The 12,539-nt window shown below is 38.4% G+C and overlaps 1 protein-coding gene across 1 annotated transcript in view; it reads left to right on the plus strand.

Moving 5' to 3' along the window:
- Positions 1-12,539, plus strand: part of CFAP47 (cilia and flagella associated protein 47) — a 544,467-nt gene that overhangs the window by 484,652 nt on the left and 47,276 nt on the right. The window contains exon 62 of the mRNA XM_047075775.1: positions 1,565-1,717. Within this exon, the coding sequence (XP_046931731.1) occupies positions 1,565-1,717 (153 nt within the window). The remainder of the gene's footprint in view (positions 1-1,564; positions 1,718-12,539) is intronic.

A 12,539-nucleotide genomic window follows, 5' to 3' on the forward strand; every position in this document is an offset into this window, starting at 1 on the left:
TGAGAGGGAGGCAGAGGGAAGTCTCCCCAAGCTGCTCTCAACCTCCTTATTTATTTATTTATTTATTTATTTATTTATTTATTTAATGTTTATTTACTTTTGAGAGAGAGAGAGAGAGAGAGAGTGCTCAAGCAGAGGAAGGACAGAGAGGGAGACACAGAATCCAAAGCAGGCTCTAGACTCTGAGTTGACAGCCCAGAGCCCAACGTGTGTACGCGGGGCTCAAACTCATGAACTGTGTGACCAGGACCTGAGCCTAAGTCAGATGCTTCACTGACTGAGCCACCCAGGTGTGCCAAGCTCCCGTATTTATTGAGCATACATTTAGGGAAACAATCAGCAATATGTCGGTGGGCTATGTGCCAGTAAGAACATATAGAAAACGTCAGAAAAACAAGTTAAGACAGGGTAAAATATTCCATGCGATAACATGGCCTAAGGAATTTATGAGCATAGGCAGGACCTAACCCCTAGATACACATTAACCAGGTAAGCAAGGCATGGCTGCTGTTTTCAGCAAGGCCAGAAAGCAGTGTTCTGCTTTGCAATGTATTCCCTATAATCTCCTAACCCAGGACATAGCTATTTGATTTCCCACATGTGGACTCTAGTATACTTGGCCCCATGATATTATAGAGCTAATGCCAAAGGAACACATTAATACTCCGATGTGTAATGAGTAGTTGTACATAGAAACAACATTTTGGTTTCTCACAAGATCACTGACAACTTCTTCTATACTTGATATAAGAAAACATTGAAATTTAATTTATATAAAAATATATAAAGTTTTAATGCTATATGTTAAATTAATATGTAATTAAATTTTAACATTAATTTTAAGTACTTCATTAAAATTTTATTTTTAACTGTTAGTATATTTTTTGTAAAGATTTTATTTTTTAAGCAATCTCTACACCCAACATGGGGCTTGAACTCACAAACCTGAGACCAAGAGTTGCATGCTCTACTTACTGAGCCAGCCAAGCACCCCTATTAGTGTATTTTGTAAATGTAAAGCAATTCACAAATGAGAATCAAAATATTTTACTGAAATGATTTAAACATGAATTTTAAGGTACAAGTGAATAAATAGTAGGAAATCTTTTTAAAGTGTTATTACAAAATAAATGTTACAGAACTTATTTTTAAAAATGATTTGAAGGTGTTTGCTGTAATATAATTTTATAAGTAGAGTTTGGTAATTACCACAATGAACATACAGATAGCTGAAAAATTCATGTGTTCATGACCACCAGTTGAATTACTGACATAACTAGGTCAGTTCCTGAATCAAATTTTACATCCTAATATACTCTTCTGAAATGCAGTGTGTACCTTCCAGATTAACCTCTTGTCATACTATTTTTATATATTATTTAATATTCTTATTTGCTTCTAAAATGTCAATGTATATACATATTGCATGACTGTGTGTGGTATGTGTGTGTGTGTGTATGTGTGTATTAATGCCAGACACAGTAAGTCAAAGTATGCTAAAGGATATTTTTCATGACATAGTTCATTTTCTTCCATCTCAACTGGAAATATTTCTCTCCTGTAGTTGTTATAAAATGTCAGTCCAGGAAGCGGGTAGAAGAGGAAGTGGAAGTCACGCTGACTGGTGATTTTTTTGGAGAAAATCCTATCTTAGATTCAACAGATTTTGTAGTGATTCCAAAAAGAAATTCATGTAAATTTGACGAAGATGTGGATGGTAAGAAAACGACAGTCATGGATATCAAAAATGGTAATAAGTAAGATTCAGTTTCCTTAAATTGCGGGATTATTCAGGTACATGAAAATCCATGCCCAGTATTTTTCACTTACAATATATCATTAAACAGTGCCCAGCAAGTGTTCAGTGATGTTTGTTTTCTTCACATAGTGGCTATTTCCAAAAGGAAAATAATTATAGTTGTTAATGGATTTATAAGAATCAGTTATGATTCTGTCATCAGTGAAAAGAGAAAAAACTGTAGAAACTGAAATTTCCATGTCCCTTCAATTTTTTATTAAAGTTTATTTATTTATTTTGAGAGAGAGAGAGAGAGAGCAGGCAAGGGGCAGAGAGGGAGAGAGAGAAACCCAAGCAGGCTCCACACTGTCAGCGTGGAGCCCGACTCGGGGCTTGAGCTCAACTCCGGGCATGAACTGGAGATCATGACCTGAGCCGAATCAAGAGTTGGACACTTAACCGACTGAGCCATCTAGGAGCCCCAGTGCCCTTTCAGTTTTAATCTCTTCCTTTACTCTCTCTTTCTAATTTAAAGAACATGATTCAAGTCATGTGTTGCAGCTTTAAATTCAGAAATACAACCTGCAATAAAATGTTCCTTATTTAGGGGCACCTGGGTGGCTCAGTCAGTTAAGTATCTGAGTTCGGCTCAGATCATGATCTCACGGTTGGTGAGTTCAAGCCCCGTGTGGGACTCTGTGCTGACATCTCAGAGCCTGGAGCCTGCTTCTGATTCTGTGTCTCCTCTCTCTCTGCCCCTCCCCTGCTCACACTCTCTCTCCCTCTCTAAAAAATAAGTAAACATTAAAAAAATTTTTTTGCAAGTTCCTTATTTAAATATATTGAAAATGTGACATAAGTTAGATGTAATCCTCAAATAAATTTTGTATAATAATCCCTCTGAAATTTAAAGTCTTAAAGAAAACTTTCACAAAGTTAACATGAAGATCTGGCAAAATCAAATCTCAGTGATGCAAGATCTGTTTTTCAACTGTCTTCCAGATGACCTAAAGTAGAATTCTCCTATTTCACATTGAAAGGGAAATTTCCTATGACAGTATTTTATTAAAATCAAGGGGAAAATCAATGTTTATGTATAATTTGAAAAACCAAACCAACCATGTAATTAAGTGTGAAATTTCTGCAGAAACAAAATATCCTCCATAGTTTTCTCATTCATATCTATAGTTTTTTACTTTACTCTCAATATTATTATCTTTGTGTCTGATTTAATTATTTCTGTGATAAAAGAATATAAATGAGATATAACTGAAGAGAGTGCTAGAATACATGAGTATAGAAGGAGTGTACAAGAGAGTAAAATAGTTTTTAATTTTTTGTAATAGTGGCTATTTTTTAAATGTTTATTTTTGAGAGAGAGAGAGAGAGTGTGCGCATGCACACGCAAGCCAGGGAGGTCAGAGAGGGGAGGACAGAAGATCCAAAGCAGGCTTCATGCTGTCAGCACACAGCCCAGTGTGGGGCTCAAACTCACGAACTGTGAGACCATGACCTGAGCCAAAGTCTGATGCTTGACCGACAGAGCAACCAAGGAGCCCCTAGTGGCTATTGCTATTAAATAATAAATGCTCATTTTAAACAATTCAAGAAATTTCTGGTGATATGGGTAGCTGCCCGCAGCTCAAGTCAGTCCTACTCCAGTGGTTGTTACAACATAATAAATTTGATATTTACCCCTTGTGCTTCCAGCCACACCTGAGGGATGGAAACATGCCAGGAATTTAACCAGCTATTTTAACCAAGACCAAATAACAACAAGAAACAAGACAGGCTTATTTCTCTTTCACACGAGAGCCTAGACTTGTAGCAGGTCCAGGGAGTGTGGTGCCTATGTCCCCTGAGATCATCCAGGGACCCAGGTTCCTTTTCTCCCTTTGCTGCACCATCCACTGTGTTGTCCTCATCTGCATATCAGTTGTTCAGGGACATCTGCAGTGGAGAGCAAGCTGGTTCCCTTTAAAGCGGTGACCTGAAGATGCCCACGTCATTTCTACTTGCATCTCATTGGTCAGAACTCAGTCATAAGGCTACATCTCACTGCAACTGAGGCCGGGAGAGGTAATCTCTTTGTCCAGGCCCAGATGAAATTACCAAAAAAGAAGAAGGAAAAACATAACTATTGGGAAGACAAGGAGCAATCTCTGCCGTAGTATTTACTATGGACTGGTAAGATCTATCTATTGTCAATCCATCCCAAAGTCCTTACTGGAAACTTTTAATACGTTAAATAGTTTTCTGGGCCTGGAAATTCATACCTCCCATCTCTCTCTTACCATGAGACTTCTGTCCCCACTCTTTAGGATAGAGTTTCAGTCACTTTCTTGGCAACATGTCAGGTGTCCTACTGTTTAGCTTCGTTTGTTGAAGTTGTAAAATGTAAAGCTGAGGAGTTTTGGTTTTTGATTGTTTGTTTTGTTTTGTTTTTTTTTTGTCTGCTTTTCTCTGCATGCCTACCTTTCTCGTCTCTTCTCTGGCCCACTTTCTCTTCCTACTCATCAACTTATACACATGGCTCAGTCATGATCAGTCAATCCTCTTTCTCTTCCAAACACCCTTGGTGTCTTCCAAAATAGATCATTCAAACTAGGGTTTTGTTCTTTGCAGACAAGCATTCTGAGAGTAAATATAGAAGCAGATCTGGAAATCATAAATATTTCTTAAATGAATCACAAGAATGTCAGGATAACCTGTCCCCCCAGCCCCCCCCCCACACAATCTCATTATAAGATTTGGAAGGTAATGCTTTAAAATCTGGAAATGGAATTATGAAATGAGGACCTATGTTACATGTACCCAATGCATTTCATAAAATCTTTGGAATTACAAAAAAAAATAGTTCACACTAATTATTATCTTTTTATTTACTAGCTAGTTATTAATAATATGAACTATATGATTGCACAGTGAAACATTTAATTTTAATTATGTTAATTTATTAGATATTTCTTTTTTCTGTTTGATTGGATTTTAGTTTTTGTAATTGCAGGAATGTCAACTTACTCATAGACTGTTTAAATTTATAAAAAATGAAATAAATTTATATGAGGAGAGGGGAATTTTCTATTGCAAGCCTGTTCAATTGCTCTTTATTTTTAAAATTTATTTATTTATTTGAGAGAGAGAGAGAGAGAGCACGAGAGGAACAGCAGAGAGAGAGGGAGAAAGAGAATCCCAAGCAGGCTCCATGCTCTGTGCTGAGCCTAAAGCAGGGCTTGATCTCACGACCATGAGATCATGACCATGAGATCATGACCTGAGCCGAGATCAAGAGTCAGATGCTTAACTGACTGAGCCACCCAGGTGCCCTAATTACTCTTAATTTTAAAGAATATCTGTTCATAATGAAATCAGACTGATGCAATCCATTTCCATTTATCTCAAAAATGTTATTATAAGTTTAATACAGATTTTGCCTTACTGAATCACGTAGTAGCATTAGAGAAATGTTGGAATTATAAGTGAATGAAACCCTGCTGACTTTCTTGTCTTCAATGAAAAATTCTGATTGTTTATGTAGATCAGGGATAAAAATACTGTGTTTTTAATCTCACTATTCATTTACATTTATTTATTTTTGAGAAACAGAGTCAGACAAAGCATGAACGAGGGAGGGGCAGAGAGAGAAGGAGGCACAGAATCTGAAGCAGGCTCCAGGCTCTGAGCAAGCAGTCAGCACAGAGCCTGATGCGGGGCTTGAACCTATGAACTGTGAGATCATGACCTGAGCCTGAATCGGATGCTCAACCAACTGAGCCACTCAGGCGCCCCTAACCTCAGAATTCAAATGTGTAACACAACTGTCAATTTCCAATGATAAATCTAAGCACTTTTTATTGAAATGGAACATAATTTTAATAAACAGCCAACTTATAGTAAATGTCCAGTACCTTTCTGAAGTGAAGTAATTGTTTTGTGTGTCATCCTGCTGTGCTTAAATACGTTTTAATAATTGTGTGTTCAAACCTTGATTTCTATTTGCAGTCTATCTTGTTGAAGGCAAAACATTGATGCTTCTTTGACACTGTGAAGCAAAGTACAGAAATACTCATATATGAGAACCATTTTAATATGTGCTTGCTACATTAAATTACCTGCATTATACCTTTGTCCGGTTGCAAGCTAAAAAAAAATTATAATTGTGGTCATAGAAATTGATTAAATGTTATTACTGAAAAAAATCCACTTCCTTCTATATAAGCAAGGTCTCTAAGGAAGCTGCCAATATCATGTTGGGAGGTTTGAAAGGCATATTAAAACAACTTCTCAGGGTGCCTGGCTCAGTTGGTTAAGCATCTGACTTCGGCTCAGGTCATGATCTTGCAGTTCATGGCTTCAAGCCCCACATCAGGCTCTGTCCTGACAGCTCAGAGCCTGGAGCCTGCTTTGAATTCTGTGTCTCCTTTTCTCTCTCTCTGCCCCTCTCCCACTCATGCTCGCTGGCACTCTCTCTCTCTCAAAAATAAACATTAAAAAAAAGACAACCTCTCACAAATAGCTCTTGAAAATACGCCTTTTGATATGGCTTATATTTCACTGCTTCATTACTTTTCATGATGAGAAATAATACTTAATATTAAAAAAAAACAATTTGAAAGGTTTTCAGGCTTATCTCTTCCCGTGATTCCCCCTAAAATAATTTTTTTCTGTGTTCAATACCACCAAACTCAAAGAGCTCATCTATTTTTTTGTCTGAAGACATTTTAATTTGTGAATGTTTCTGCTCTGAACCATGTCCTCTATAGAAGTAGATTTGTTCGGTCCCCTCCCAAACTTAATGTTTTTCTCTATCTTTATGGTACCTGAATATTTGATAAATCCATTAACCTTTCCTTTGGTAAGATCTTGGTTCTTTTCCCTGCCCATGTTTGAAAGATGTGACCAACTTGCCTGCACTCTCTGTAAGTCCTGCTGCTTGGCTTTCCCTTCTCACCTATTTCTTTAAGAACAAGTCTGACCACACTGTCTGCATACTATCTTAGTCTTCAGTGTATATACAGGCAAACCAGCTCTTTTCCTCTGTGTAATTTCATTAGAGTTTACCCAGCACATTAGTGTTCACAAGAGTCATGTTGTGCAGCCAGTTTGCCCTTCCACTGGTCTCCTAAATCCATGATGGTGGAAATTTAAAAACTCTCTGGCTTGGACTGTGATGAGGGTTTAGGTGTGATCACTAATTAAACCCTTATATTCCCTCATCCAAGTTTATGACCAACTGAGAAGTAGATTAGAAATAGGCAGATGGAGGGGCACCTGGGTGGCTCAGTTGGTTAGGCATCTGACTTTGGCTCAGGTCATGATCTCACGAGCCACGAGTTCGAGCCCCACGTCTGGCTCTGTGCTGACAGCTCGGAGCCTGGAGCCTGCTTTGCATTCTGTGTCTCCCTCTCTCTCTGCCCCTCCCCTGCTCGTGCTCTGTCTCTCTCTCTCTCTCAAAAATAAATAAACATTAAAAAAAAAAAATAAGGCAGATGAAGATCAAAAGGTTACCTCCATGAATTATAAAGGTGAACTGAAACGTGACCTTGGCACTGTGGCCTCATTGGGGCTTATTAATTAAACCTGCCACCAAAATGAAGTGCATTCACCCCCAAACTAGTCACTTGTGTAGGCTCCTGGCAAGAGCAAACAACCTACCCATGAAGAAAGCAGAGAAAGTATACATTCGGAATTCAAGGCACTGGGAAAGAAAGAAAAAGTTCTGCTCATCTGCTCATATTCCATTCCTTCACCAATATTCACTGATCAAATACATTGCTTTTCCTCCTATGGCAGGTCATAATGGAGGAGGCAGATTGATGCAGAGATTTTCTTTTCTTCCTCTACTTTTCCCTTCTTGTGAGTGAATAGACCCCTCCAGGTAAACATGATAAGTAGGGGATAAGAATCCTCACTGCTCCCTTCCCGTCAGTCTCCTTTTATCTTCATCATCCTTACCTAAGAGTTCAAAAAAATCCTACCAGGCCTCATTAAATGAAAATGCCAGGACTTCCCTGCTCTCTTTCCACCCTGTCTTCTCACACACACCATTGAGTTAACCAGGATTGATCACTTTCATATCTTTTTCATTCAGCAACAGTCTTGCGAGCATCTTGGCTGGCAGATACTTTCCTGAGCCCCAGAGATGCCAAAATTAACAAGTCACACAGACTGTTGTCAAAGAATTCAAAGAACATCTGTCCAATTTGTGCACCTGTAGTATTTAAATCAACTGGTATTGCCCTACTGGAATATTATTATACATGGATATTTAGACTGTATTTTGCAATGTCACTTCCGTAAGATTACAAGTTACTCTGTGTGGGCATAATTTCCCCCTAATTGTATTTGTTCTTCCTAAATAATTCTTGATCTATGCAGTCTTTGTGCCTCCCTGGGGATTAGTTCATTCAGTGACTATCTCTATGAGACTTATTCCGTGGGAGTGGTTTTATTGTTTAGGGTTAGAACTGCACATCAGATTCATGCCTCTTATTTTCCAAATGTTCTATAACTTGAGGCCATTTTTCTTTGATTATTCTCTTATCTTTTGTGTGTGTCTGATTTGCTAGTTTATGTGTCACACTGGTCTCCTTCCAGCCGTCTTGCTGTATGTTGTTTGTATGTCATATGTAAATTTGGTCTGTGGTTTGGTCTGTAACCACAAACAGCTCCTGAGAAACCTGTCATTGGTCCTCCCCTTGGCCTCCAGATTTGCTACTTTCCTCTGTTTCTGTTCATCTTACTTTCTCTGCTGAACTCACTCTGTTAAGGCCTCAGTCCCAACTGTTCTAATGAGACCACCCTTGACAAGATGATCACCCTTATCCAGTGTGCCTAAGCCTGTGGTCAGATTTGTGTCCTGAGCTTACTCAGCCTGTCATCAACATTTACCATTTGACCCAGTTGAAGGACTTCCTGCTTTTAGTTTTCATAACTAGTCTTAATATTTTTATCACATTGGTTGTCTCTTCTCCATTTCTCTTGTTGGCTCATCTTCTTCTGACCAGGATCTAAATGTTGGAGTGACCAAGGGCTCTGCCCTGAGGGCTGCCACACACCAGTACATAGGTTATGTCCTGAACATTTCCAGAAGCTGCTAATGGTATCTTCTCAGCAATTGTGCCACATGACAGGCCTGATATCCTAGGTGAAGTATAGAGCCAGATACCTTGGGTTCTTCCATTTAATCTCTTTAGAGCTTTGAGAAAATTACTTTACCTCTCTATAAACTCAGTTTCTTCACCTCTAACATGGAGATAATAACGGTATCTACTTCATAAGATATTTCTGGGGATTAAATATGTAAATGCGTGGAATCTTTAGAAAGCATATTGTTCTCAGTGTGTATTCTGTAAGTGTTAGATCTTACGATTATTATCACTCAAAGCTCTCGTTGGGTATTTTGTGACAGTGATGTACTAGAGTGTCCATCTTCAGTCACTGACAAATGATGTTTTAAAATGGAAACATGGTCCTCTAAATGTCATTCAGTAGGTTTTCTCATTAATACACACAAGAGTATTCTATGAAAAAAAAGGTACAAAAATATGGGCCCTAAGTATTGGATAGAGACTAATGCTGGATGCTGATTGCCAAGAGTTCAGATCAATATTTATGTTACAAGAAGTCCCTTTACTTTTTCTTTTTGGTGCCTTGTTTGGAATGAAATGTGTAGAAGAGCATCAGATGCGTGACCCCTTTCTTCCTTTAATTTTTCATGTTGTGGGGGCACCCGGGTGGCTCAGTTGGTTAAGCGTCTGACTTCGGCTCGGGTCATGATCTCGCACTCTGTGAGTTCAAGCCCCGCGTCGGGCTCTGTGCTGACAGCTCAGAGCCTGAAACCTGCTTCAGATTCTGTGTCTCCCTCTCTCTCTGCCCCTCCCCCACTCATGCTCTGTCTCTCTCTCTCTCTCTCTCTGTCAAAAATAAACATTAAAAAATTTTTAATTTTGCATGTTGTGGTTTACTGTACTTGTAGTCAGAGTGGAGGAACATGCAGTTATTTTAAATTAATCAAAATGTCTGGTCTATTAGATGACCTTATGAAAGTGAAGTAAAAACATGTTAATGAAATACCCCTGCCAAAAGATTTGCAACTTTGTAAAAAAATAAGAAGAGTCGCTCATTCTTCATTACCTGTTCAAAGAGAATAGCTGTAGGTAGTTTATCCAATAATCTCCATTTTCTTTGAATACTGTCTTCATCTGTTTCAAATTTGTCTTTAGCACTCCATTCATTCCTTCTGTGATTAGGATGTTCTCACAAATGTGTATGCCTGTTATTAATGAAGAGAGAACTGCAGAAATTTAGGGAAAGAACATGAATAACCACGTTCATTATTCCTCGATAGTCTTTTCTCCATAACTGAGACATTTTTGTTGGGTTTGCTTTGACGTGTATTTCTTACAGATTAAAATACATATGGTATTAATAATACATCATTTGAAAGTGTATTTTGTAAATTAATTTGTTATAATTCAATACTTTTGGATTATTTATCACATTTAGTTGCAGTCTTTAAAAAAAAATTGATTGATGTTCTTCCACATTGAATAAAATTCAGTCCTTGTCCTGAGAAAATTGACCGTAGTAAAAGGAACTGTTGGCCAACATAGCTCCCGCTGCATGATTTATTGGCACTATGATACAGGCATTAGGCTGAATGATAATTATGCGGGGACACTATCTGGGTGGGAGATACACCCCTTTTGTTTTACATAATGACTCTGCTGCCATACCCAAATGATTATCACCATTATTATTTTGTGACACAATAGATAGACATGGATATGGATATGGACATAGATACAGGCATCTGTTATACATAGATACAATTCTCTGAAACCTATTTGATGAAATAATTTGTATATATGTAAAGGGTATGAATACAGGACAGAAGTGATAAGCTTGTGATTCTATTGATAGTCATAATTGCTTATGTATCTCCTGCTTTGTATATGGCAGGGCATTATTTGATCTTAATCTTCCTTTTACCCTTGTGCAAGCCACCACCTGGCCTGAACTATTGCGGAAAATTCATTACATTCTCTCCTAACCCTTTTTTGCTCAGTTTACTATTAAAAGAGCACATTACTTACATACTTAAAACACTCAGTGACCTCCTGTTATTCTTAGAAGTCCCAAATCCTCACCATACTCTCCATAGTCCTGCCTACTTTGCCCACTTCATCTTTTGACAAATTCTTGCCACTTCCTCTCCTTTACCCACACAAGCTCTTTCTCAGAGGGGCTAAGCTGGCTTCTACCATGGAAAATTCCCCCATGCTGCTCTGATGCCTAAGAGGCACTTTCTTAATTTCTATTTCCAGGTAACCTTTTATCACCTTTCAGTTTTGGTGTATTTGTTTCCTCCTCAGGACCTTAGCAGCCAGGTTCCCAGGACTAATGCTCTCATAGCATTAGTGGTATCACTAAACTAGTGGTATCACTGGTAGTTTATTGCCATTTCTTTCCTCTCAGACATAAGCTCCATGATGACAAAAACCATGCTTGCCATTTCAAGGAAAGCTTTTTACATGCTGTTAGAGCACAATTGAAGTTAAATATATATTTATCCTATTCGTATCATGAATGCAAGTGCCTTTTTGTTTTAAAGTTTTACTTATTTATTTAAAGAGAGAGCACACATGCACACGCATGCATGTATGAACAGGGGAGGGGCAGAGAGAGAGAGAGGGAGAAAGAGAATCCCAAGCAGACTCCATGCTGTCAACACAGAGCTCAACATGGGGCTCAATCTCAGGACCATGAGATCATGACTGAGCTAAAATCAAGAGTCAGATACTTAACCAACTGAGCCACCCAGGCGCCCCTCAAGTGCCTTTTAAAGGATTTGCTAAAAACAACAGAATGTTCCCTCCATATTGAAAAATGTGTTGGGGCGCCTGGGTGGCGCAGTCGGTTAAGCGTCCGACTTCAGCCAGGTCACGATCTCGCGGTCCGGGAGTTCGAGCCCCGCGTCAGGCTCTGGGCTGATGGCTCAAAGCCTGGAGCCTGTTTCCGATTCTGTGTCTCCCTCTCTCTCTGCCCCTCCCCGGTTCATGCTCTGTCTCTCTCTGTCCCAAAAATAAATAAACTTTGAAAAAAAAAATTTTTTTAAAAATAAAAAATAAAAAAAAAGAAAAATGTGTTAAAGTAGTCTGAAGGACTGTTGACTTGTAAATTTGAAATTGTAATGTGTATTATGGGAAACTACATTTATTTAAGTGCCTTTGTGTGTGTGTGTGTGTGTGTGTGTGTGTGTGTTTAGAAATGTGCAGTTATTCTCTTAAAGCTATGAGCTAGGTTTGTCATAAGAGATTAATTTTATCCAACAATCGGATAATTAATTTATCCTGGCATCAGGGGCTCCTATCAACCCAGTCCACAGAAGAATACTATATAGACTCTCTCCAAATTATGAGCACAACAAAAGGCATGTTTCTCACTTAGTAATAAGACTTTCCAAATAAAATGCAGAGACTCTAACAGATTACTTCTATGGTACGATACAGAATGTTAGTTTATTGTGATTTTATCCAGCCTAATTCTTTCCCTCTCCCTTAGGTGCTCGTATGAGTATGTTGCAGTTACAGACAAGGGGGATTTGTGTAGTTTGAAAAATATATTCATATTGTTTCTACTTGTCCCACCTCCTATCCCCTAGCTGATAATCATGTCTCTATTTTGTACCAATGGATCTTCTTATGATTACAATTATAACATCCATAGTGACAGATTCCCCACGGGAGGTTCAATGCTTCTGAAACTAAATTTAGCTTCTCATTTCATGTCTTCAACC

Source organism: Lynx rufus, unplaced genomic scaffold (genome assembly GCF_022079265.1).
Source record: "Lynx rufus isolate CCGP_SWC_20201006 ecotype Redwood Valley unplaced genomic scaffold, mLynRuf1.p SCAF_14, whole genome shotgun sequence".
In the NCBI taxonomy this organism is placed as follows: Eukaryota; Metazoa; Chordata; class Mammalia; order Carnivora; family Felidae; genus Lynx; species Lynx rufus.